Consider the following 27,659-nt stretch of genomic DNA (forward strand, 5'->3'; position numbering starts at 1 on the left):
TCCAGTCGTGCCCCAGTGGGAAATTGCACTCCGCTTCCATTGAGGGGTGGTAAGGCCAATTCTGTGGCAGGAGCAGGACTTCCACGCTGGGGGCTAAAATTCCCTGCCCCAGAAGGTTACCGCCCCCAAGATGGGAGGCTGTGCGGGGAGGCAGAGGGAAGTTGAGGGGAGAGTGGTGGAGGTGGGGGGCAGAGAAACCCAGGGTGGGGGACAGGAGGGGCCACATTGCAGCGAAGTTCTGGGGGAGGTGGCGGCGGGGTGCGGGCCTGGGGCTCTGTGCCTCGGTGCGGGGAGTGTTCAGAGTGGGGTGGACAAGTTGACTGCGCAGATGGCGGTTGATGGATGTGGTGTGGTTGGCGTCGCGGGGACGTGGCTCCGGGGCTCGACATCCGGGGGTGTTCGGCATTTGGGAAGGATTCTGACGGGACGGGGCGGGTTGGGTGCGGAAGGAGTGTTCCCGGTGTTGGGTGGGTCCGGAGCCGGGGGGTGGGCACGCTCTTGGGATGGGGGGTGGGCTGTTTGGGGCTGGGATTGGGAGAGACTTCTTCACTCGGGGAGTTGTTGGCCTGTGGGGTTCCCTGCCGCGGAGAGTTGTTGATGCCAGTTCATTGGATGTGTTCGGGAGGGAGTTGGATGTGGTCCTTGTGGTTGGGGGGGGGTCGGGGGTGTGTGGAGGGGGCGTGGGGGGGGAGGTGCTGGGGTGGGTGATCAGCCATGATCTTGTTAAATGGTGGTGCAGGCTCGAAGGGCCGAATGGCCTACTCCTGCACCTATTTTCTATGTTTCTATGAACCTATAATCTTCTAATAGAAAAATTGTAGGAAAATTGGGAAAATTATTTTTAAAATAAAACACAGGAACAAGGGACTTCAATAATAAAAGGGTGGAGAGGCAAACAGATAAAGAAAAACAATTAAGTTGAAAAGTTGCAGCTGAGATCTATAGGATTTAAAAATAAACTTTAAACTAACTTTATTGTACATTAAGTTTTTGTGCACTGAGTTTGAGAGTTGACATGGCTTTTTTCTGTTACATATCTACACTTGAGGAAACTGACTCAGGCTTTTTAATTGAACTGAATGAATTTTCAATTTTGGTTTAAAAATCCCACATGAACTTTACTGAAAACCCTCTGCTAACAACTTTACTGCATGCTCTCCTCTTGCTTTTCCCTTGGCACGTTTTACTACATTAAAGGTGCTATATAAATAAAAGTTATTATTAATAAAACAAATCTGCACAGAAATGCCACATGCTCCAATTTACCCATTGCATTCTTTGAAACGATTCCAAGATTGTGCAAAATGCCGACATCTAGCACAACCCGGCATTGCAGAAAGTCATTTTCTGGTGTTCAGACCAAAATTTGAAGGCAAAAAAAAAGTTAAGATTAAAATGGAGCCAAGCTCCTCAAATGATTCTATATGTAGGAATCAGCATACTAGGTGGTAGGTTGCAGGTGCAGCAATCAATGCTAACTGAGGTGGGGGGGGTGGGAGTACTTTTGAGTGGTATTTTGGGTTTGAAGAGAGGGAGCTGCATTTTAAGATTCTTCAACTGGCTATTGATTTGCTGACTTTACCTGTGGTATGTGCAGGTCAAAGTTGCAAATACCATGGCTCCTCCTGTCCACCCCCACCCACCAGGTTTAGCAAGCAGATCCTTCCAGATGTGGTACTGAACCATAACAACCAGGACCTGTGTGCTCAGCTGATCTCTGATCTCACCCAGTATGACAATACATCCAGCTTCAGCTCCCCTGGGCCGACTGCACAAATACATTAGTTTGTGTTCCTTTTTGTTTGCTATTGAGTGGCATTTAATGGAACGTGTACTTGTTGGGAGACTCAGGAACAGGCTTGGCAGTGGCTCCATCATGGTTAGTCTGTTGACACCATCTAGAATCACCCAAAAATGAGCACTTGTGCTGTTGAGGAGGAGTTAAACTAATGTGGCAGGGGGGTGGGAACCTATGCAGGGAGACAGAGGGAAATAAAATGGTGTCAGAAGCAAAAGATAGAAAGGAGAATAGTAAAAGCGGAGGGCAGAGAAACCGAAGATAAAAACAAAAAGGGCCACATTACAGCAAAATTCTAAAGGGGCAAAGTATGTTAAAAAGACAAGCCTGAAGGCTCTGTGCCTCAATGCGAGGAGTATTCGGAATAAGGTGGACGAATTAACTGTGCAGATAGTAGTTAACGGGTATGATGTAATTGGCATCACGGAGACATGGCTCCAGGGTGACCAAGGCTGGGAACTCAACATCCAAGGATATTCAACATTTAGGAAGGATAGACAGAAAGGAAAAGGAGGCGGGGTGGCGTTGCTGGTTAAAGAGGAAATTAATGCAATAGTAAGGAAGGACATTAGCCTGGATGATGTGGAATCGGTATGGGTGGAGCTGCGGAATTCCAAAGGGCAGAAAACGCTAGTGGGAGTCGTGTACAGACCAAACAGTAGTAGTAAGGTTGGGGACAGCATCAAACAAGAAATAAGGAATGTGTGCAATAAAGGTACAGCAGTTATTATGGGCGACTTTAATCTACATATTGATTGGGCTAACCAAACTGGTAGCAATGCGGAGGAGGAGGATTTCCTGGAGTGTATTAGGGATGGTTTTCTAGACCAATATGTCGAGGAACCAACTAGAGAACTGGCCATCCTAGACTGGGTGATGTGTAATAAGAAGGGACTAATTAGCAATCTTGTTGTGCGAGGCCCCTTGGGGAAAAGTGATCATAATATGGTAGAATTCTTTATTAAGATGGCGTGACACACAGTTAATTTGGAAACTAGGGTCCTGAACTTAAGGAAAGGTAACTTCGACGGTATGAGGTGGGAATTGGCTAGAATACACTGGCAAAGGATACTTAAAGGGTTGGCGGTGGATAAGCAATGGCAGACATTTAAAGATCACATGGATGAACTTCAGCAATTGTACATCCCTGTCTGGAGTAAAAATAAAATGGGGAAGGTGGCTAACAAAGGAAATTAAGGATGGTGTTAAAGCCAAGGGAGAGGCATATAACTTGGCTAGAAAAAGCAACAAACCTGAGGACTGGGAGAAATTTAGAATTCAACAGAGAAAGACTAAGGGTTTAATTAAGAGGGGAAAAATACAGTATGAAAGGAAGCTTGCAGGGAATATAAAAACTGACTGCAAAAGCTTCTATAAATATGTGAAGAGAAAAAGATTAGTGAAGACAAACGTGGGTGCCTTGCAGTCGGACTCAGGTGAATTTATAATGGGGAACAAAGAAATGGCAGACCAATTGAACAAATACTTCGGTTCTGTCTTCATGAAGGAAGACACAAATAACCTTCCGAATGTACTAGGGGACAGTAGGTCTAATGAAAAGGAGGAACTGAAGGATATGCTTATCAGGCGGGAAATTGTGTTCGGGAAATTGATGGGATTGAAGGCCGATAAATCCCCAGGGCCTGATGGCCTGCATCCCAGAATACTCAAGGAAGTAGCCCTAGAATTAGTGGATGCATTGGTGATCATTTTCCAACAGTCTATTGACTCTGGACTGGCGGGTAGCTAATTTTTAAAAAAGGGAGAGAAAACGGGTAATTATAGACCGGTTAGCCTGACATCTGTAGTGGGGAAAATGCTGGAATCAATCATTAAGGATGAAATAGCAGCGCATTTGGAAAGCAGTGACAGGATTGGACCAAGTCAGCATGGATTTATGAAAGGGAAATCATGCTTAACGAATCTTCTGGAATTTTTTTGAGGATGTAACTAGCAGAGTGGACAAGGGAGAACCAGTGGATGTGGTGTATTTGGACTCTCAAAAGGCTTTTGACAAGGTCCCGCACAAGAGATTGGTGTGCAAAATCAAAGCACATGGTATTGGGGGTAATGTACTGACGTGGATAGAGCTGGTTGGCAGACAGCAAGCAGAGAGTCGGGATAAACGGGTCCTTTTCAGAATGGCAGGCAGTGACTAGTGGAGTGCCGCAGGGCTCAGTGCTGGGACTTCAGCTCTTTACAATATATGTTGGCGGTGTGAGTTTTGAGGAGGACGCTAAGAGGCTGCAGGGTGACTTGGACAGGTTAGGTGAGTGGGCAAATGCATGGCAGATGCAGTATAATGTGGATAAATGTGAGGTTATCCATTTTGGGGGCAAAAACACGAAGGCAGAACATTATCTAGATGGCGGCAGATTAGGAAAAGGGGAGGTGCAACGAGACCTGGGTGTCATGGTTCATCAGTCATTGAAAGTTGGCATGCAGGTACAGCAGGCGGTGAAGAAGGCAAATGGTATGTTGGCCTTCATAGCTAGGGGATTTGAGTATAGGAGCAGGGAGGTCTTACTGCAGTTGTATAGGGCCTTAGTGAGGCCTCACCTGGAATATTGTGTTCAGTTTTGGTGTCCTAATCTGAGAAAGGACATTCTTGCTATTGAGGGAGTGCGGTGAAGGTTCACCAGACTGATTCCAGGGATGGCTGGGCTGTCATATGAGGAGAGACTGGATCAACTGGGCCTTTATTCACTGGAGTTTAGAAGGATGAGAGGGGATCTCATAGAAACGTATAAGATTCTGACGGAACTGGACAGATTAGATGCGGGAAGAATGTTTCCGATGTTGGGGAAGTCCAGAACCAGAGGACATAGTCTTAGGATAAGGGGTAGGCCATTTCGGACTGAGATGAGGAAAAACTTCTTCACTCAGAGAGTTGTTAACCTATGGAATTCCCTGCCGCAGAGAGTTGTTGATGCCAGTTCATTGGATATATTCAAGAGGGAGTTAGATATGGCCCTTACGGCTAAGGGGATCAAGGGGTATGGAGAGAAAGCAGGAAAGGGGTACTGAGGGAATGATCAGCCATGATCTTATTGAATTGGTGGTGCAGGCTCGAAGGTCCGAATGGCCTACTCCTGCACCTATTTTCTATGTTTCTATGTAATACATAGGGTGTTGCCTATTTTCCTTGGTACAGATGGAGACACCTTAAATGTTAAAAAAATGACCTTCAGATGTAGCCACAGCTAATTGTAGAGCCCATAATACTGCCCTGAACATCTGAACTAGATCACATTATTCTGTATCTTGATTTTCCAAAGTGTTATGTGCTCAGTCTTCATGGGAAAAAAGGCAGCTTTCTTGCGACTGTTTGGGGAACCAATTTTATCAGCACAGTATGCACACAACCCTCTGGCGTCTCAGGGGAAGGACAGCAAGCAGCCTGTCACTGCACATTTATCAATTTGATTCCAGTAGCCGAGTTTCAAAACAGCAGCAGTATCCATATTTGTTTGTGCAAGTGAGACTTCTCTGTAACCGTAAGAAGTTTCCATTTGTATCAAGGAAATTCTTAATACTGAGAAGATGTTAACTCATACAATATCACAGCCTATCCCATTCTGAAATAACAATGCTCAATCCAAACAAACCAAATTTGTACCCAGGAATATTTGGGAACAGTCAGAAACAACTCTTTCACAATTCATACCAACAGGGCAAAGCACAGCACTGGAGGATCTTTATCAGTTAAATATTTACTTTTCGTCAAAAAGTTTATAAAGAACAAGACTACTATAATACACAGCTCCAGCTGAACAGCTGATTAGGTTTTAAAAATATTCATTGCACAAGTGTACTTGTCGCATTTAATCAGACAGGCTGTGTTGGCTTTTCATCTGGGTCTGAAGATAAAGTTTATTCTTTTTAAATACAAAGGGCTAAAAATTGGGTTGCTTAGCATCACCCGTTAGCGCTCGAGAGAGGCGCTAATGGGCCACTAAGCGCTTACTGCCCGAGCACGGTGCTGTCAGCGCCTCCTGTGACTTTCAATGGAGGTTTAGCAGCGGCACTAGCAGGCAGCGCTGTGCACTCTAGTGCCACCCCACTTGGTGATGTCAATGAGTATGCTATGCCCCTTTAGCAGCACGATCGCAAATTGAATGGTTTTGCTTGCCATAGTGCCGGCCGCTAATCCCGACGGGAAAAGCAGGCATCCCGAAGAAGCTCCCAGGGCGATATTTCAATGGATGAGCAGGTGGAAGTTTAGAATGGACTTTGGATTAATTTAACTCCCTTCGTTGTTCAACACTGTTGCTAATGTTAAACATTCCTCCCTTTCTTTTTTCCAGTTTTCGGGTGGTCCAGCTGACCTCTCCTTTAGGGGCTTGGATACTGGTTTCCTAGCGCCACAGCTTCATCAGCATTTCTGCGATAGCGCCCCAAGAATCAGTGTTTTAGCCCTAACAGGGGTGTGGAACGCTTCCCTTAGTGCTCCACTCCCCATCCCTCTTGGGGTACTAAAAATCAATATCCCGGTTGGTAAGCATCGCCCGGCGCTAAGGTAAGCGACCAGGCAGTGTGTCACCACCTCAAACCGGGCTATATTGAATTTTTAGCCCAAAGTCTTTCAACACTAATACAATTTTGAAAATCTAAGCAAAACATTTCAAACAGTGACTGTCTTTCAAAACCACAAAGTGCTGCATCTTTTTAAAAAATATATTTTTTCCCCTTTGCGCGTAGAGTAGCGATACGTGAAATACAGTGCAAGGTTGGGGAAGCTACCACTGGAAGGATATCTTCGACTATAAACTGGTGCAGTGATACATTTCTGAATGTCAAGTCTTTTTTTCCCAAGTGAACAAATAAATCAGCTAAAAACAAGATTCATACAGATACTCTGGCTAGCATATGGTTATTTGCATCAATCGAGAGGCAGCTAGAAATATTATATGCAAGGCTATGAATTTACCTATTAATTTCCATTTTGAAATAAATTACACACAGACTGGAATTTGGTCAGCATTTCCGCCAGCATTCCTAAGTTTTGATCAAAGTGTTCCGCTGGCGGTTTCGAGATACCGCGTGGAGCGGACCGCTGGTGTGCAACATGGAAAAAACCGCCTCTGCCCGAGTTTGGTGGTAGCGGTGTTCCGTAGTTGCTGAAAAAAACATCGCCCAGGAGAAACCAGCTGGAGCAGCCCTTCAAAGATAAGAGAGAGGTTTTTTTTAAACATTCTTTTGCAGCGATTCATTGGAAAAGGGTCCTGTGAATGTTTTCCGGATTTTGGAAAAATATTTAGTGTGTTTTCCACCGCTCAATTTGACCAGGATCGTGTTTTCTGCTGAGAATCCACGTGGAACACAGATTATTCCCGCCGGGCGGATTTTTCCCCCTTTTTTAAAATTAATTTCCCAGCGATTTTAATTAAATAATCAGTGTTTTTTGGGGCGGTAATCCGGTGGCGACGATTTTTGACTAAATTCCAGCCCAATGTCTCTACTAGTGACCAACATGCATTCAGTTCTAACATTAGAGGTCATCTTCAAACAGAAATGGCAACATGGTAATTATAAAATTCATCACCAATATAATAATTACAGCTCTGTAAATTTAAGACAACAATCCGATTTCAGGATTTAAATGAGTCAAGCCTCGTGGCCTTGGAGTGGTTTGCGTGCTCCAGGCGCTGTATAAATATAAATATAAATGGGTCACTCCGACCTGCGAGAGAACACCACCGCAGGTCGGGGTGTAAGAGCTAGAGCAAGCCACTGCAGTTTCCAGGGTGAGCCGCTCCAAGTGTGTGACGGCTCTGAGGTGGGCGACTGCGTGATGTCATCAGGACCCAGGTTGTCATTTGGAGCATGGGCATGGGCATCGGTGGGGCCCTGGTACAGCGGAGGAGCGGGAAGGTCGTAGCGGACTTGGGACGAGTGAACGGGGTGGAGGAGTGATGATAGATCGTGGCTGAGATTTGGTGGGTGATCGTAGCGGAGGTGTGGCGAATGAGGGTACAGGGCCTAGAAGAGCAGAGGGTACAGGGCCTAGAAGAGCAGAGGGCTCAGGGGCAGCACGGGCCAGTCCACACCGCGATGTGTGCGCACTAGGTCCGTGCAGCAGAGCAGGTCTCCAGTCGTCCTGGTTAACCCTTGTCACTGGATAAAGGCCTAGCTCTGTCAAGCCCGTGCGGTAGCTAATGTGCAACGGTCATCACATGATAAAAAAAAATCCATGCACAGGCATCTTCCACCCTTCAACTGGAGTTCAGGACTGGAACATCGGGTCCTTCATTGAAACATCTGTGAACTCTTGTGGAAGCAAGTCATCCTCGTTTGAGGGACCGCCTATGATGAAATGCAAGTTGTTATTCTTGTTGGTTTAAGGCACTTCAAACCAGAGTCAATTATTGCCTTCAGACACAATTACTGCCTTGTTATTAACTATTATTTTCCAACTGGTCATCAGCTAAGTAAACACAAGAGTTACAATTAACTATGACAGCAGAATTAAAAACTGTGTAGAATTAAAATTAAAACCTATTAGCAGTAAACAATGAAGGAACAGTACCAGACCAGGAGGACAGACAGACAGGCGAAATGGGAGGACACATGGCAGATGAAATTTCACACAGATATGTGAAGTGATACATTTTGGTAGGAAGAATGAGGAATGCCAATATGAACTAAATGGTACAATTTTAAAGGGGTGCAGGAGCAGAGAAGTAGGGATGGATGTACACAAATCTTTGAAGATGGCAGGACATGTTGAGATGGCTGTTAAGAAAGCATATGGGACCCGTAACTTTATAAATAGAGGAAGAGAGGATAAAAGCAAGGAAGTTATGCTCACTGGTTAAAAAACTTTATAAAACAATGGTTAGGCCTCAGCTGGAGTATCGTGTTCAATTCTGGGCACCATATTTTAGGAAGGATGTCTTGGCCTTACAGAGGGTGCAGAAGAGATTTACTAGAATAGTACCTGGGATAAGGGACTTCAGTTATGTGGAGAGACTGGAGAAGCTGGGGTTGGTCTCCTTACAGCAGACAAGGATAAGAGGAGATTTGATAGCTGTTCATAATCGTGAATGGTTTTGATAGCGTAAATAAGGAAAAACTGTTACCAGTGGCAGGAGGGTTGGTAACCAGAGTACACAGATTTATGATTAGCAAAAGAACCAGAGGCGACATGAGGAAATACTTTTTTTAACACTGAGTTGTGATCTGGAATGCACTGCCTGAAAGGATGGAGGAAGCAGATTCAATAGCAACATTCAAAAGAGAATTGGATAAATACTTGAAGGGGAAAAAATTACAGGGCTATGGGGAAAGAGCAAAGGAGTGGGACCAATTGGACAGCCAAGAGTCGGCACAGGCATGATGGGCCGAATGGCCTCCTTCTGTGCTGTGTCACTCTGCGATTGTATTAGTAAAAATTTTTAAACAAAAATAAAATCTATCTTGGCAAATACACTGATTTAATATCATCTTTGTATAATTTCTTACTGGACTTACTGACCCAAATGAAAATTTAATAAGAATTATCCATTTAGCCTTTACAATAATCATTCCAGTATACACATGGAGATTTGTGTTGTGATTCAGTTCCTAGTCTATTATGCTGTGGCTTAGTGGTAGCACTCTCGTCCGAGTCTGAAATTTTTGAATTCAAGCCCCATTGCAGAGACAAAATCTAGTACTGAGGGAGATTTGCAACGTCAGAGCTGACATCTTTCAGATGAGACATTAAACCGAGACGCCATCTGTCCTCTTAGTTAGTTGAAAAAGTTCCACGGCACTATTCAAAGAGCAGGAGAGCTATCTGTGTCCTGGCCAATATTTATCCCTCAACTACATCATCAAAATCAGATCAACTGGTGGTCATTATCTCATTGCTACCTGTGGGAACTTGCTGTGCACAAATTGGCAACCACGTAGGCCTACAAAACAGTGACGAAAGTTGAAAAGTACTTTGGAACAACCCGAGAACCTGAAAGGCATGATATAAGTGCATGTTCTTCCTATTAATTTGGAACTTTAAAGCTACCCACTAGCAATGCTGTCAATGGCTGTGTTAGTGCAAAGTAATGCTTTTCATAATTATACCGAGATTTAACAAATGTCATTCCAGACAAAAAATAATAAAGGTCATTGGCATAAGTAAAAAAAAGTGGTGGTTTTTTATGCAAAATTGTGGTGGTCAGGCATAATGATGCTGATTATTATGACGAATTTACACTTTCATCCCTCCTCCTCCTCCCCACCAACAATCTAATTAAGATGGGAAATTATTTGCATTTTCATAAGCGTAAAATAAGCAGATTAATGTCCAAAATGTGTTGTTAAACTGTATAATTTTACGTTGCTGCATTGCCTTAGAAAGATCAAATCTGCTACAGTATGCAGCCACTGTCCAAGGTGGTAGTTAACTACTGTTTTTTACTAACTATACATTGAAAAAACTGGGGGTCAGGGTGCTTTGATGCGTCAAGCCGTGGCTCAGTTGGTAGCACTTCCACCTCTGAGTCAGGAGTTTGTGGGTTCAAGTCCCACTCCAGAGCCTTAAGCACAAAATCTAGGCTGACATGGAGGGTGTGCTGCTCTGTTAGAGGTGCTGAGAGATGTTAAAGCAAAGCCCCATCTGCTCTCTCAGATGGATGTAAAAGATTCCATGGCATTATTTCGAAGACGAGGTGTTCCCTGTGTCCTGGCCAATATTTATCCGGTCATTATGACATTTTTTTAAATTATCTGTTTACGGGATATGGGCTTCGCTGCATTTATTGCCCATCCCCAATTGCCCTTGAACAACTGAGGGGCCATTTCAGAGGACAGTTAAGAGGCAACCACATAGTTATGGGTCTGGTGTCACATATAAGTGATCAGACCAGGTAAGGATATTTCTTTCCCTAAAGGACATTAATGAACCAGATGGATTTTTAATGACAATCTGATAGTTTCATCATTCAGATTTATTTAATTAATTGAATTTAAATTCCACAGTTGCATGATGGGATTTGAACTCACATCACTCCTCTGGATTACTAGTCCAGTAACAAACGCGACACTACCTTTTCCCAGTAGCTATGACATTCCTACATTACAACAGCTATATAAATGCAAGTCTTTCTTTCTAAACGACTCAGTAGGTAAATAGACCACACAGCACAAAGGTCCCAGGTCTGTGTTGATCAATGTATCTAAAGCAGAGTCAGAGGTAGAGGCACCTGAAGTGGGAAGTCTCACCCCTGCTGAAAGTTCATGTACGTGGCCATTGTGTGATATCATGCTTGGGTTTGGGCATGATGCCTTCCACTCAGGAACAGCCTAGCACTACCTAAGCTTATGAAAGAGAATGCCTACTTTACTAACGTACTGGACGGTTGCAGGCACATGTGAGGCTGTAACCCAGCGCAAATCACCACCATCAGGAGAGAGATGGGGTGGGAGAAAACTGATGGCAAAGCGAAATAGAACTGCAAAGATTTCTGTGCTGCCAAGTCTTTCCAGTCCACTAACAAATCCAGTTGAAGTACTGAAAGAAGTTGCATTGAGAGGGTTGACACATTTTGAGGCACACATAGAAAAAAAAACTTGCCTTTTTGTAGTCCCTTTCATGTTCCAAGAATGGCCCAGAGCAACACACATTATTGAAGTCCTTTTGAAGTGTAGTCACTGTTATTTTGTGGGCAAACACAGCAACCAATTTGCCCACAGCAAGGTTTTACAAACAACAAAAGATGAATGACCAGTGTTTCAGTGGTGGCGCATTAAGAATTAAAGCTGGCCAGGACACCTAGAGAACTACCCTGCTCTCCCTTGAAAAGTGCCATGGCACATTCTACACCCACCTGGGCGCCAATGCCTCAGTTTAACATCTCACGTGAAACACGGCAGCCCGACAGTATAGCACTCTCTCAATACTGCACTGAAAGGTCAGCTTAGATTGTGAGTAGGGCTTAAACTGATAATCTTCTAGCAGAGAGGAGCGTGCAACCATGGAGCCAAGCTGACAAATGGGGGGAGGAGAAAGAATTCAGATGATCAATTGAGGGAGAAATTAACAAAGGTAAAGGAAAAGATCCAGAAAGGAATGTGAGACAGAGAATGAAAAAGGAAATATCAACATGTAAAGGGAGAGAGACTTAAGACAGGTCTGATAAATCTCTAAAATCAAATAACAGAGAATCATACATGAGGAATGGGAGACAGAAGTTCATACATGAGGAATGGGAGACAGAAGTTGGACCCTACGAAGAGAAAGAATGAGAAGGGAAGACTCATACACCAACAAGCCAACAAAAATCTAAATAACGCAATTTTTTTCTCATTAGAGGTTTTACAAAGCATTCTATAAACTACGAGGATCTTATCCTGCCCCCTCCCCTTATGGAACAAACATGTGCAGTTACCAAGTTAATAACTTCAAGTCATTACTGAAAAAAAGATTTTGTGAAGTTTTCTTTCAGTTATGACATGTTACAGTGAGATACATGGATTTTTAAGGACAGAATAAGTAGTACAGGTTGAACCTCCCTTATCCAGAACCACCCCTCGTCCAGAACCACCCCTCGTCCACCGGGTGGTGCATGCGCAGAACTCCAACATGAATAAATTGAAGTCCTTTCTCGCTGCCGACTCCTGCAATCGCTGGACTGACCCCGCGATTCATCCCTCCCCTTCCCACCCCACGATCTCTGCCGCACCCCCAGCCAGCCAGCCCCGATAACCCCTTGCTCAGTATCTGTACCATCCAATTTAACGTGACCACCTCTTGTCCAGCAAAATCCCTTATTCAGAACAGGCCAGGTCACGAGGTTTCCGGATAAGGGAGGGTCAACCTGTATTTACTTTCTTAGATCTGGTCTAGGTCAACACAAAGAGTATCTGTGTGGCTTTATTCTTTCAATGCATGTTCTCGACATCACAATCCGAAGTGCCATTTTCATTTCCCAGCACAGCTTTTGGAGCACTGCTTCAGATTCGCATCCTTTGATGCTGTTCCCAGTCTCCTTGTGATAAATGAGCTTTCAACTTTCAATGCAGTATTTTTCAGTAAAACTATAAAGGTTGACTGCAAAGAACATAAGGTGAAATCTGATTAATCACCCCATTATTTAGTAAAAGCACCAATTAGCAGTTACTAGTGTAAAAGTTAGATTCTTCATTAAAAGTTTGTATACAACACAGAAAAATTACATTTCCAATATGTCATCAACCTGAAACATTAACTCTGTTTCTCTTTCCACTGATGCTGCCTGACATGCTGAGTATTTCCAGCATTTTGTTTTTAGTTTAGATTTCCAGCACCCGCAGTATTTCGCTTTTGAATTACATTTCCATCTTCATGAATACTAGTCAATACTCCATTTCTTTGCACACACAGAATGAAAACCAAGCGTAACCTTGGCCTATAGGCTCGAGGCCTATAAAAGGCCCGTGGCAGTCGGAGGAGCAGCAGTCAGGAGCAGTTAGCTGGTGCAGGGACAAAAGGCAAAATAGAAGTAAAAAGAAATTGAAGTGTGACGCCACAGCCTAGCGGGTAAGTGATTGGCTGGTTGATTGGTGAGTATTTTTCTTTTTCTTTTCTTATCAGTAGAAAACCTTTGGCATTGTTGTCAAATTAAGATAATCTAAGGGTTAAGTCATGGCAGGAGAGCACAGAGCCGTGTCATGTTCCTCCTGTGCTCTATGGGAAGTCAGGGACACTCTAGTGTCCCTGGCTACTGTGTGCGCGGGAAGTGTGTCCAGCTGCAGCTCCTGTCAGACCGCATTGCGGCATTGGAGCTGCACATGGATTCAGTCTGGAGCATCCGCGATGCTGAGGACATCGTGGATAGCACGTTTAGTGAGCTGGTCACACCGCAGGTGAAGGTTACACAGGCAGATAGGGAATGGGTGACCATCAGGAAGAGCAAGGGAAGGAAGGTAGTGCAGGGGTCCCCTGCGGTCACCTCCCTCCAAAACAGATATACCGTTTTGAGGGAGGTGGCTCATCAGGGGAAGGCAGCAGCAGCCGATTTCATGGCACCATTTCATCTGCTGTTCAGGAGGGCAGGAAAAAGAGTAGGACAGCTATAGTGGGAGAGGATCCTATTGTAAGGGGAATAGATAGGTGTTCCTGCGGCTGCAAACGAGACTCCAGGATGGTATGTTGCCTCCCTGGTGCAAGGGTCAAGGATGTCTCGGAGCGGCTGCAGGGCATTCTGGAGGGGGAGGGTGAACAGCCAGCTGTCGTGGTGCATATAGGTAAAAAAACGGGATGAGGTCCTACAAGCTGAATTTAGGGCTAGGAGTTAAATTAAAAAGTAGGACCTCAAGGGTAGTAATCTCAGGATTGCTAACAGTGCCACGTGCTAGTCGGAGTAGGAATAGGATAGTTCAGATGAAGGCTTGAGGAATGGTGTAAGGGGGAAGGATGCAAGTTCCTGGGACATTGGAACTGGGTCTGGGGGAGGTGGCACCAGTACAAACCAGACAGTCTGCACCTGGGCAGGACCGGAACCGATGTCCTAGGCAGAGTGTTTGCTAGTGCTGTTGGGGAGGGTTTAAACTAATATGGCAGGGGGATGGGAATCTATGCAGGGAGGCAGAGGGAAATAAAAAGGGGGCAGAAGCAAAAGGTAGGAAGGAGAAAAGTAAGAGCAGAGGCAGACAAATCAAGGACAAAATCAAAAAGGGCCACATTACAACATGATTCTAAAAGGACAAAGAGTGCTAAAAAAAACAAGCCGAAAGGCTCGGAGTCTCAATGCGAGGAGCATTCATAATAAGGTGGATGAATTAACAGATAGCTGTTAACGGATATGATGTCATTGGGATTACGGAAACATGGCTCCAGGGTGACCAAGGCTGGGAACTCAACATCCAGGAGTATTCAATATTCAAGAAGGAAAGACAGAAAGGAAAAGGAGGTGGGGTAGCGTTACTGGTTAAAGAGGAGATTAACGTAATAGTAAGGAAGGACATTAGCTTGGATGATGTAGCATCTATATGGGTAGAGCTGCAAAACAGTGGGAGTTGTGTACAGACCACCAAATAGTAGCAGTGAGGTTGGGGATGGCATCAAACAGGAAATTAGGGACGTGTGCAATAAAGGTACAGCAATTACCATGGGTGACTTTAATCTACATATAGATTGGGCTAGCCAAACTGGTAGCAATACTGTGGAGGAGGATTTCCTGGAGTGTATTAGGGATGGTTTTCTCGAACAATATGTCAAGGAACTAACTAGAGAGCAGGCCATCCTAGACTGGGTCTTGTGTAATGAGAGAGGATTAATTAGCAATCTTTCGTGCGAGACCCCTTGGGGAAGAGTGACCATAATATGGTAGAATTCCTCATTAAGATGAGAGTGACACAGTTAATTCAGAGACTAGGGTCCTGAACTTAAAGAAAGGTAACTTCGATGGTATGAGACATGAATTGGTTAGGATAGACTGGCGAATGATACTTAAAGGGTTGACGGTAGATAGGCAATGGCAGACATTTAAAGATCACATGGATGAACTACAACAATTGTACATCCCTGTCTGGCGTAAAAACAAAACGGGGAAGATGGCTCAACCGTGGCTAACAAGGGAAATTAGGGATAGTGTTAAATCCTAGGAAGAGGCATATAAATTGGCCAGCAAACCTGAGAACTGGGAGAAATTTAGAATTCAGCAGAGGAGGATCAAGGGTTTAATTAGGAGGGGGAAAATACAGTTTGAGAGTAAGCTTGCAGGGAACATAAAAACTGACTGCAAAAGCTTCTATAGATATGTGAAGAGAAAAAGATTAGTGAAGACTAATCCCCTGCAGTCAGAATCAGGTGAATTCATAATGGAGAACAAGGAAATGGCAGACCAATTGAAAAAATACTTTGGTTCTGTCTTTACTAAGCAAGACACAAATAACCTCCCAAAAATACTAGGGGACCGAGGGTCTAGCGAGAAGGAGAAACTGAGGGAAATCCTTATTGGTCAGGAAATGGTGTTAGGGAAATTGACGGGATTGAAGGCCAATAAATCCCCAGGAACTGATAGTCTGCATCCCAGAGTACTTAAGTGGCCCTAGAAATAGTAGATGCCTTGCTGGTCATTTTCCAACATTCCATGGACTCTGGATCAGTTCATATGGATTGGAGGGTAGCTAATGTAACCCCACTTTTTAAAAAAGGAGAGAGAAAACAGGGAATTATAGACTGGTTAGCCTGACATCAGTAGTGGGGAAAATGCGGGAATCAATTATTAAAGATGTAATAGCAGAGCATTTGGAAAGCAGTGTCAGGATCGGTCCCAGTCAGCATGGATTTATGAAAGGGAAATCATGCTTGACAAATCTAGAATTTTTTGTGGATGTAACTAGTAGAGTGAAGAAGGGAAAGCCAGTGGATGTGGTGTATTTGGACTTTCAAAAGGCTTTTGAAAAGGTCCCACACAAGAGATTAGTGTGCAAAATTAAGGCACATGGTATTGGGGTAATGTATTGACGTGGATAGAAAACTGGTTGGCAGACAGGAAGCAAAGAGTGGGAATAAACGGGTCCTTTTCAGAATGGCAGGCAGTGGGGTACCGCAAGGTTCAGTGCTGGGACTCCAGCTATTTACAATATACATTAATGATTTAGATGAAGGAATTGAATGTAATATCTCCAAGTTTGCAGATGACACTAAGCTGGATGGCAGTGAGAGCTGTGAGGAGGATGCTAAGAGGCTGTAGGGTGACTTGGACAGGTTAGGTGAGTGGGCAAATGCATGACAGATGCAGTGTAATGTGGATAAATGTGAGTTATCCACTTTGGTGGCAAAAACAGGAAGGCAGATTACTACCTGAATGGTGACAGATTAGTAAAAGGGCAGGTGCAACGAGAGCTGGGTGTCATGGTACATCAGTCATTGAAAGTAGGCATGCAGGTACAGCAGGCAGTTAAGAAAGCAAATGGCATGTTGGCCTTCATAGCGAGAGGATTTGAGTATAGGAGCAGGGAGGTCTTGCTGCAGTTGTACAGGGCCTTGATGAGACCACACCTTGAGTATTGTGTGCAGTTTTGGTCTCCTAATCTGAGGAAGGACATTCTTGCTATTGAGAGTGTGCAGCGAAGGTTCACCGGACTGCATCCCGTGATGGCAGGATTGACATAAAGACTGAATCGACTAGGCTTATATTCACTGGAATTTAGATGAATGAGAGGGGATCTCATAGAAGCATATAAAATTCTGACGGGATTAGACAGGTTAGATGCAGGAAGAATGTTCCCGATGTTGGGGAAGTCCAGAACCAGGGGTCACAGTCTAAGGATAAGAGGTAAGCCATTTAGGACCAAGATGAGGAGAAACTTTTTCACCCGGAGAATTGTGAACCTATAGAATTCTCTACCACAGATAGTTGTTGAGTCCAGTTCGTTGGATATTTTCAAAAGGGAGTTAGATTTGGCCCTTACGGCTAAAGGGATCAAGGGGTATGGAGAGAAAGCAGGAGTGGGGTACTGAAGTTGCATGATCAGCCATGATCATATTGAATGGTGGTGCAGGCTCGAAGGGCCGAATGGCCTGCTCCTGCATCTACTTTCTATGTTTAGGTGAAAGGTGGTCAGAAGGCAGGGCCTGTACACAAAATTCAGTTCCAATTTTCAAGTTATGCACTGCTCTGATAAAACATAGCAATTTGGGAAGCAGAGATAGACTTGGTTGCAGGATAGGAATCTCTCTGCAGTAAAAGCTGAGGGGCTGTGATATACAAAACTGAGGTGGTACAGTGCCATCTCTGTGGGAAGCTGTAATTATAGCACACATAATTTACATTTATATAACCGTTAGGAAGTACATGAAAACACGATTTTAAAAATATACAACAGATACAATAGATGGTCTGAAGTCAGAAGAGTCATTATTTGTTTATCAGTGATCAGTGAGTTTTAATATTAAACGTTCTGCATGATTAGATTGGCCTGTTTGCAACATGTTTTTGCAGCTTAAAAGTCTATACTTGCTGCTTGTATTTAAGAAAACAAAAAATAAAGCACTGCCATGCCTGTCACAACTTACCACCACTACCATACAGTATCTTTAATATTTAGATTTGTAATCACTCTGAAAATGCAGCACAACATCCCTCATGACATTACCAACTCATTACTGATTATGCATAGAACCATAGAAATTTACAGCATGGAAGGCGGCCATTTTGGCTCATCGTATCCGTGCAGCCCAACAAAGAGCTGCCCAGTCTAATTCCACTTTCCAGCTCTTGGTCCATAGCCCTGTAGGTTACGGCACTTCAAGTGCACATCCAAGTACTTTTTAAATGTGGTGAGGGTTTCTGTCTCTACCACCCTTTCAGACAGTGAGTTCCAGAACCCCACCACTTCTGGGTAAAGAAATTTCCCCTCAAATCCCTTTACCAATTATTTTAAATCTATGCCCCCTGGTTGTTGACTCCTCTGCTACGGGAAATAGGTCCGTCCTATCCACTATCTAGGCCCCTCAATTTTATACATCTCAATATGGTCTCCTCTCAGCCTCCCCTGTTCTGAAGAAAACAAACCCAGCCTTATCCAATCTTTCCTCATAGCTAAAATTCTCCAGTCCAGGCAACATCCTCGTAAATCTCCTCTGTACCCTCTCTAGTGCAATCACATCTTTCCTGTAATGTGGTGACCAGAACTGCACACAGTACTCTAGCTGTGACCTAGTGTTTTATACAGTTCAAGCATAATCTCCCAGCTCTTATGCCTCAGCTAATAAAGGCAAGTATTCCGTATGCCTTCTTAACCACTGTATCTACCTGGCCTGCTACCTTCAGGGATCTGGGGACATGCACTCCAGAGTCCCTTTATTCCTCTACACTTCAGTGTCTTACCATTTAATGTGTATTCCCTTGCCTCGTTAGCCCTCCCCAAATGCATTAACTCTCACTTCTCCAGATTGAATACCATTTGCCACTGTTCTGCCCACCTGATCAGTTCATTGATATCTTCCTGCAGTCGTCAGTTTTCTTCTTCATTATCAACCACACAGCCGATTTTAGTATCATCTGCAAACTTCTTAATCATAGCCCCAACATTCAAGTCCAAGTCATTGATATATACCACAAAAAGCAAGGGACCCAGCACTGAGCCCTGCGGAACCCCATTGGATACAGCCTTCCAGTCATAAAAATACCTATCAACCATTACCCTTTGCTTCCTGCCTCAGCCAATTTTGGATCCAACTGGCCACTTTGCCCTGCATCATATGGGCTTTTACTTTTGTAACCAGTCTGCCATGTGGGACCTTATCAAAAGCTTTGCTAAAATCCATATACACTACATCATATGCACTGCCCTCATCGACCCTCCTGGTTATCTGCTCGAAAAATTTAATCAAGTTAGCCAGACACGACCTTCCCTTAACAAATCCATGCTGACTGTCCTTGATTAATCCATGTCTTTCTAAATGAAGATTTATCTTGTCCCTCAGGATTTTTCCAATAATTTTCCCACCACTGAGGTTAGGCTGAATAGCCTGTAATTACTCGTTCCATCCTTCTTTCCTTTTTAAACAAAGGTACATTAGCAGTCCTCCAGTCCTCTGGCACCATACCTGCAGCCAGAGAGGATTGGAAAATGATGGCCAGAGCCTTTGCTATTTCCTCTTTTGCTTTTCTTAACAGTCTGGGACATATTTCATTCAGGCCTGGGAATTTATCCATTTTCAAAGCTGCTAAACTCCTTAATACTTCCTCTCTCACTATGTTTATTTCATCTAATATTTCACACTCCTCCTCCCTGATTGCAATGTCTGCATCGCCCCTCTCTTTTGTGAAAACAGATGCAAGTATTCATTAAGAACCATACCCACGTCTTCCACCTCCACACACAGATTATCTTTAAGGTCTCCAATAGGCCCTACTCTTTCTTTAGTTATTCTCTTGCTCTTAATGGATTTATAAAACATCTTTGTGTTTTCCTTGATTTTACTTGCCAACATGTTTTCATGCTCTCTCTTTGCTTTCCTAGTTTCCTTTTTCACCTCTGCACTTTCTATACTCCTCTAGAGATTCTTCAGTATGGAGCCCTCAGTATCTGTCATAAGCCTCCCTTTTTTTCTTTATCCTGCCCTGTATGTCCCTCGACATCCAAGGGATCTAGATTTGTTAGTCCCACCCTTTTTCTTTAAGGGAACATACTTGCTCTGAACCCTTTGGATCTCCTCTTTAAATGCCTCCCACTGCTCGGACACTGATTACCAGTAGCTATTTTCAGTCCACTATGGCTAAATCACCTCTCAGCTTAGCAAAGTTGGCTTTTCCCTCATTGAGAACTTTTATTTCTGGTCTATCTTTGTCCTTTTCCATAATGACCCTAAATCTAATTGAATTATGATCACTGGTATCAAAATGCTCTCCCAATGGTACCCCTTCCACCTGCCCTGCTTCATTCCCTAAAACGAAGTCCAGAACTGCCCCCTCCTCCCTTGTTGGGCTTTCTACATAGTGGCTAAAAAAGTTCTCCTGAATGCATTTTAGGAATTCCGCACCCTCTATACCTTTCACACTAATTTTAGTTGAAATCCCGACTATTACTGCCCTATAGTTGTTGCACTTCTCAGAAATCTGCCTACATATTTGCTCTTCTATCTCCCTGATTGTTTGGGGGTCTATAAGTACACGTCCAGCAACATGATTGCCCCTTTTTTGTTCTTCAATTCGATCCATATAGCTGCATTTGATGATCCTTTCAACATAATATCCCCCCTCACAGCTGTAATTGTTTCCTTAATCAATACTGCGACACACCACCCCCCTCCTTTTTTACCCCCCACTCTATCCCGTCTGAAAAGCCTGTAACCAGGAGAGCATAATGAGATTAAAAAATAAAAGCAAAAAAACAGGTTTGGGAGAGTGCAACACACGCGCACACACGCAATTGGTTTTTTAGAAACCAGTTTTAACAAACTGCCACTATCATATTGATGGCAGATTTGGGTGGTTACTGGTCAGTGCTGAAACTGAGCAAATCCCCCAGTGTTGGATTTAATGCGAAGTTCATTTTAACCAGTTCCTATTGTCAATAGTGAAACAACATTTCTTGTGTGCACGATATTGAGATTCACTAAATGCAGTTGGCAATGTGAACTAGTTCAGCATGTCCATAAGAACATAAGAATTAGGAACAGGAGTAGGCCATCTAGCCCCACGAGCCTGCTCTGCCATTCAACAAGATCATGGCTGATCTGGTCGTGGACCCAGCTCCACTTACCCGCCCGCTACCCATAACCCTTAATTCCGTTATTGGTTAAAAATCTATCAATCTGTGATTTGAATACATTCAATGAGCTAGCCTCAACTGCTTTCTTGGGCAGAGAATTCCACAGATTCACAACCCTCTGGGAGAAGAAATTCCTTCTCAACTCGGTTTTAAATTGGCACCCCCGTATTTTGAGGCTGTGCCCCCTAGTTCTAGTCTCCCCGATAGTGGAAACAACCTCTCTGCCTCTATCTTGTCTATCCCTTTCATTATTTTAAATGTTTCTATAAGATCACCCCTCATCCTTCGGAACTCCAACGAGTAAATACCCAGTCTACTCAATCTATCATAAGGTAACCCCCTCATCTCCGGAATCAGCCTAGTGAATCGTCTCTGTACCCCCTCCAAAGCTAGTATATCCTTCCTTAAGCAAGGTGACCAAAACTGCATGCAGTACTCCAGGTGCGGCCTCACCAATACCCTGTACAGTTGCAGCAGGACCTCCCTGCTTTTGTACTCCATCCCTCTCGCAATGAAGGCCAACATTCCATTCCCCTTCCTGATTACCTGCTGCACCTGCAAACTAACTTTTTGGGATTCATGCACAAGGACCCCCAGGTGCTGTACTTGTGTTCGCTGCATACTCCAGGACACGAGTGAGTGCTTTTAATGATACACTGCCATCACTGCAATGTTTCCTCAAATAACAGAACTCATCATTTTTGACAATACAGGTGCAGCGTCGAAAATCCGGAATCCGGACCCACCGACCCTGGACCCCGCCACTGCCTGACCTCGGGCCTCGTCTCCACTGTCCTTATTTTGGGGCCTCACCACTGGCCTGCCCAAACATCTCCTCCGCGACGGGACCGGTCAGGCCTCGACCGTCTGTCCTTGGTGGGGCCCCAAACCCCCTCTCTCCTCGTTGCCACCGCCCCCCCGACTTTCTGAAATCCGGAAATACCCGAACCTGGGGTCAGGTGTTTCCAGATTCGAGATGTCAGAAAGACGATTAAAAGTCTGGAAAAGCCCGGAATCCGGAACGGCCTCGGTCCCAAGGGTTCAGCATTCTCGATGCTGCACCTGTAGCAAAATACTGCGGATGCTGGAATCCAAAACAGAAACAGAAAATGCTGGAAACACTCAGCTGGTCAGGCAGCATCCGTGGAGAGAGAAACCGAGTTAACAATTCAGGTCTGTGACCCTCCGTCACCAGCAATATAGGCCTGTGCATGTAGGGTCTGCAGCCCTCCGCCCAATATAGTAGCCACTTGTTTGTTTCTGGCTGTCCTTAGCTTGGTCTCGGCACTCACTCTTGGATACACCCACATTGTCAACAGAGTCTGGGCAACAGATCCATCAGGTATGTACCTTGAAACCCATGTCATTTTCACAGCACTCTATTTCAAGGCTACTGGCAGAGGAACGCATTATAAATGACTTAGCATTGGAAAAGAAAGTATTCAAGTCATTTAAGTTGGTTATTTAAGTGAATATTTCTACTGGAAAAAAATCTCAATTTCTCAGTGCCAAAACATGCAGACAGCAAGCTGCTGAACGGATATAGCACTCTTCCCTCAAACAGACCGGAATAGCACAAAAAGGCTCTTTGTGTAGTACAACGGGAGGTTTGTTGCTGATCGTAATGGAAATCTTTATCAACTATAATCCATTTTAAACAATGGAAGATGGGCCTTTGGTAAGTATACACAGGCAGAGTTTTGGTTGCAGATACAGAATGCACACGCATCTACTTACTCTTTCAACACAATCATGGTACGCAATGAGCCCTGGATACAAGCAGCACATGTTCTCATACCCTGCCTCTGGATAACACCTTCCAGCTGCTCCTGCACCAAGCCTCAAAGTTTCTTCTTCAACTATGCAATGGATATCTGCCTTTAGCATGATGGAGATTGCAATACACCACTCACCTTAATTTCTCGACATCCAAATGCAATGCTGTGCATCAGAATTACTCATCACCAACTGCTTAATACAGGTCCTCATATGAGAAACTTTAACAGAGATGTTAATGCCATGAGGCTGACGCCCCTTCTTCTACTACAATACTCAGTGTCAGGTCAGTGTAGGCTAGAACCATCCCTCCTTGCAATTGAGGGAGACAAGATAACACCCACCAACTGGGCTAAACTGCACACGAGTCATTTAAATATTGCCACAGGCTCAGAACGTGTATTCGTTCCACGCTGAAAAGTCTCATCGCCAGGCATTTACATGTCAGAAGTTGCTCGTTTTCCACTACAATGTACATGTGCACATCAGCACAAAGAAAACAATCTGGACTCCAGCTCTTTCATGTTATTGTATATTGCTAGTGTCCCAAAAATTGCACTTCACATCAACATTTTACATTACATTGACTGAAGCAGGTTAATATAACTTTGTGCAAGTATATTAGGCAAACAAATGCTTTATAGAGTGGGGAATTTTTTTATGATCAGCACAATTCTGCTAAATGTTATTGCCAATTTAAGCAAACAGGCTTGGTATGCTGCAGGATATAAAAAGGTGTTTTTGTTCTCAAAATGGTGACATTCACCTACAAGTTGTTGCACTCACCATCCATCAGTAACCAGTGCCCCGTTAATACCCAGATAAGCACAAGCAAGACTGAAAGGGAAAATGAGAGTAGTTCAGCAGCAGTGAATCGTCCACAGCAGCCAAATGAAATTCTGAAACAAGAACAGAACAGGAATTATGGTTAGTTGGTTTTTCCATCAAACAAGTAGAAGTCACACAGATCGCATTGTCCCCACTGCTGCTGGGAGCTGGCAGCGCATGCTCTTGGTATGAATTGTGAGTGTGCAATAGCCGGCTTGCTCCATAATCAGTTGAATGAAAAAGACTTTTGACTTTAATCCATGAGTGAGCCAACTGAAAGAATACAATCAAAGCCTTTTTACATATTCGCAATTACAAAATAGAACTCCCCTGCAAAAAAAGTTCTCCTCCAGGTTTTATGCTTATTTAGGCATTAAATAAGCATTTGCTTATAGGAGATCCCATATATAATATGGGCATATTATCAAAAACAAGCACTCCAATTTTTTTTTTTTTAGAAGAATCACATAATCTAGGCAGTGCTGTATAGTACTGAGGCAGTGCTGCATTGTTGATGGTGCGATGGCATATTAAATTAAAGTTCTACTTGCCAGTTCAGGTGAGCATAAAAGATCCCACGGCACTATTCTAGTGGTCTGCCTCGAGCAACATCACCAAAAATAGATAACTGGATTTGTATCTTGTTTCCTGTTTGTGGGTCTTTTTGGTGTTCAAATTAGCTGCTGTGCTTCTTACATAACAGTGACTACAGTTCAGTGGTAACTTATTTCTGTTAATCCATTTGGAATATTCGGAGGAAGTGATAAGGCATGATACAAATGCAAGTTCTCTAGCTTGAAAGTCGTTTATTCTTCCAATTTTGTCTTCTGTGGATGTCTCTTGTGATACTCTTAAATTCATTAATTTTTTTTCCCACTTGCCTATCTATCCCACCTGCATTTAAATAATGCAAATACTGGGAGCACTGAATTTCATAGCTCTGATGTGTATTTCTTCTACTATGTGAAGTAGTAACCTACCAATTATAGGTGCAGAAACAAAAGTGGCTTTCCCTAACCTCAATCATTTATCTTTAGTGTAACTTTCCCTCATTAAAAAGTTATTAGCAACACCATAAACCTTCACGTACAAGAATATAACTTGTGAAGAATATGTTGCTTCCTTGATCTGACGTTTAAACCAATTGCCTTTATAATCGAGAAAACTAACGGCCAGAACTACTGTGCAGAACATCAAAGTTGAAAAGAGTCTTGTGAACGAACAAGTTACTGAGTGTGAGAGCAGTTGTTTCGGGGCAGCTTCTTACACTTCCTGCTGGAGGTCTTGCCATACATCAGCTTTGTCTGGCGGCTTAACTCAGCTAGAATGCGATACCCAGCAGTTTTCTTATTTCTCACAGCTGCTGTTAGACCTTTAAACCCAATTATCAGTTCTGGGTACTTATTTTCTCCCTGCTAGATTCTGACCCCAATCCTAACTGATGTATTTCCATTACTGGTATTTACTTCTGCTTCTGGCAGGTTCTCCAAAGTACAGTAGCAGCTGAAGAGCCACTTCTCTCTGCTGGTTCAGTTAAGGTCATTTAAAGTGCACTCAGTTCTTTAAACTGTTGGTGGCGCTGTCCATAACGTCAGCATAATGCAATGTAAACCAAGCTTTGGATAACTCTCTGGACAAACACAAGAAAAGGCCATTCAGCTTATCCGCCTGGTACTCCAACACTCCCATCTCTGCAACGATATTTTGAACTTAGAGCAACAGAAAATCCTCAATAATGTAATAAAATTACATTGCAAGCAGACTGCAGTAAGAACCTAACTATTACCACAAATCACACACACTAACACAAGCCTACTCCACTATTGGCCAGATTAGCATTGAAACATTACATGAATCTGTACCCAGAGAAGGCTATTGAAAACATTTAACAGGTTACAACCGATTTCATTGTAGCATTACTTTAAAATAGATTTTGCAAAGTGATTTGCTATGACAATCAGAATGTCATATGCATAATTCAACTGACCCACTTATTAAAGCAAGGGAGGCTCTAACAATGGCTCATTTGCTATTTGTACTGCTTGATGAGATTTAAAAAAAAACTTGAACTTGTAGAGCACCTTATCAGGTCTCTCCGGATGTCTCAAAGCAGCTCACATCCAATGAATGACCAAACAGATGTGTGTGTGATAACATACATAACAAAAGAGATGTAAATTGAATCCCCAGTGTGTGGTGACTTAATTGATCTCAGTCTGGATAACAGGAGGATCGTTACAATTGGCCCGCACTTGGGATTGGAGCTGGGGGGGTGGGGGGAGTGCGAATATCCAGTAGCACAACTCTTGACTTGCCAATGATTTCTGCTGGATCTACTGGGAGACAAGATGATCAGCCTTGTTGCAATACTTCCCATGTTGGGTAGCTTGCTGACACTTATTGCCAAAACTCAAACATGAAGAATGGCGACTTGGGCCAGAGATTGACGACCACCCACAGAAGCACATCCCGGCACGAGTCAAAATCTTAATGAAAGGAGGAAACAAAATCAGAAGGGGGCAGGGGACATTTTCTTTAAAAAAAAAAGACATTTCCCAATGGCAAATTTAGCAATTCAGTTCAGGAAGTTCAGTTTGATTCCCGGTCTGTGCTTTGTTGGTAAACTGGCCTCTCTATACCTGGGCTCAATTTTAAAACAGAATTTAAAAAATCCTTCATCGCATTCAGTGATCAATTACTTAAATAACTCAAACCCAATGGAGCAGGCAATTCAATACTATCAAAACAGACTAATTTCTCCCAAGTACTACCAACTACCAGGTTTCTCTTCTCCAATTATGACATGTCAGGTCGATAATACATCTGAGAATCAGGCTAAATATAGAAAGTTCAGAGGAGAAATGATAAAGAAAACAGATGGAGCATAGAATGGCAGCTAACATAAAAAATAATCCAAAAGTTTTCTGCCCGCATATAAATAGTAAACGGATAGTAAGAGGAGGGGTGGGGCAGATAAGGGACCAAAAAGGAAATCCAAGCATGGAGGCAGAAGGAATGGCTGAGGTACTAAATAACTACTTTGCACCTGTCTTTACCAAGGAAGATGTTGCCACAGACATAGTAAAGGAGGAGGTAGAGGAGATACTGGATGGGATAAGAATAGATAAAGAGGGGGTACTAGAAAGGCTGGCTGTACTTAAAGTAGATAAGTCACCAGGACCGGATGGGATGCATCCTAGGATGCGGAGAAGTGAAGGAAGAAATCGCGGAGGTACTGGCCATAATCTTCCAATCCTCCTTAGAAATGGGGTGGTGCCAGAGTACTGGAAAATTATATCCATTTTTGAACAAGGGTGTAAAGATAAACCCAGCAACTATAGGCCAGTCAGTTTAACATCGGTATTCTGGAAGCTTTTAGAAACAATAATCAGGGTCAAAATTAGCAATCACTTGGACAAGTGTGGATTAATTAAGGAAAGCTAGCACGGATTTGTTAAGGGCAAATTGTGTTTAACCAACTTGAGCGAGTTTTTTGATGAGGTAACAGAGGGTTGGTGATGGCAATGCGGTTGATGTGGTGTACATGGATTTGCAAAAGGCATTCGACAATGTGCCACATAATAGGCTTGCCAGCAAACTTGAAGCGTGTGGAATAAAAGGTATAGTGACAGAATGGATAAGAAATTGGCTAAGTGACAGGAAACAGAGACTAGTGGTGAACGGTTGTTTTTCGAACTGGAAGGTAGGTATACAGTGGTGTTCCCCAGAGGTTGGATCAAGGATCACTGCTTTTCTTGATATATATTAATGACTAGGACACGGGTGTACAGGGCACAATTTCAAAATTTGCAGATGACACAAAACTTAGAAGTATAATGAACAGTGAGGAGGAAAGTGATAGACTTCAGGAAGACAGACAGGCTGATGAAATGGGCGGACACGTGGCAGATGAAATTTAACATAGAAAAGTCTGAAGTGATACATTTTGGTAGAAAGAATGAGGAGAGGACATATAATCTAAATGGTACAATCCTGAAGGGGGTGCACAGAGAGACCTTTGAGGGGAGGGGGGGGGGAGCAGGGGAAATGTATGCACAAATCGTTGAAG

At 43.5% G+C, this 27,659-nt stretch overlaps 1 protein-coding gene across 1 annotated transcript in view; it reads right to left on the bottom strand.

Moving 5' to 3' along the window:
* Nucleotides 1-27,659, bottom strand: part of sppl3 (signal peptide peptidase 3) — a 116,067-nt gene that overhangs the window by 53,977 nt on the left and 34,431 nt on the right. The window contains exon 4 of the mRNA XM_070886310.1: nt 23,549-23,661. Within this exon, the coding sequence (XP_070742411.1) occupies nt 23,549-23,661 (113 nt within the window). The remainder of the gene's footprint in view (nt 1-23,548; nt 23,662-27,659) is intronic.

This window comes from Pristiophorus japonicus, chromosome 8 (assembly GCF_044704955.1).
Source record: "Pristiophorus japonicus isolate sPriJap1 chromosome 8, sPriJap1.hap1, whole genome shotgun sequence".
Classification (NCBI taxonomy): domain Eukaryota; kingdom Metazoa; phylum Chordata; class Chondrichthyes; family Pristiophoridae; genus Pristiophorus; species Pristiophorus japonicus.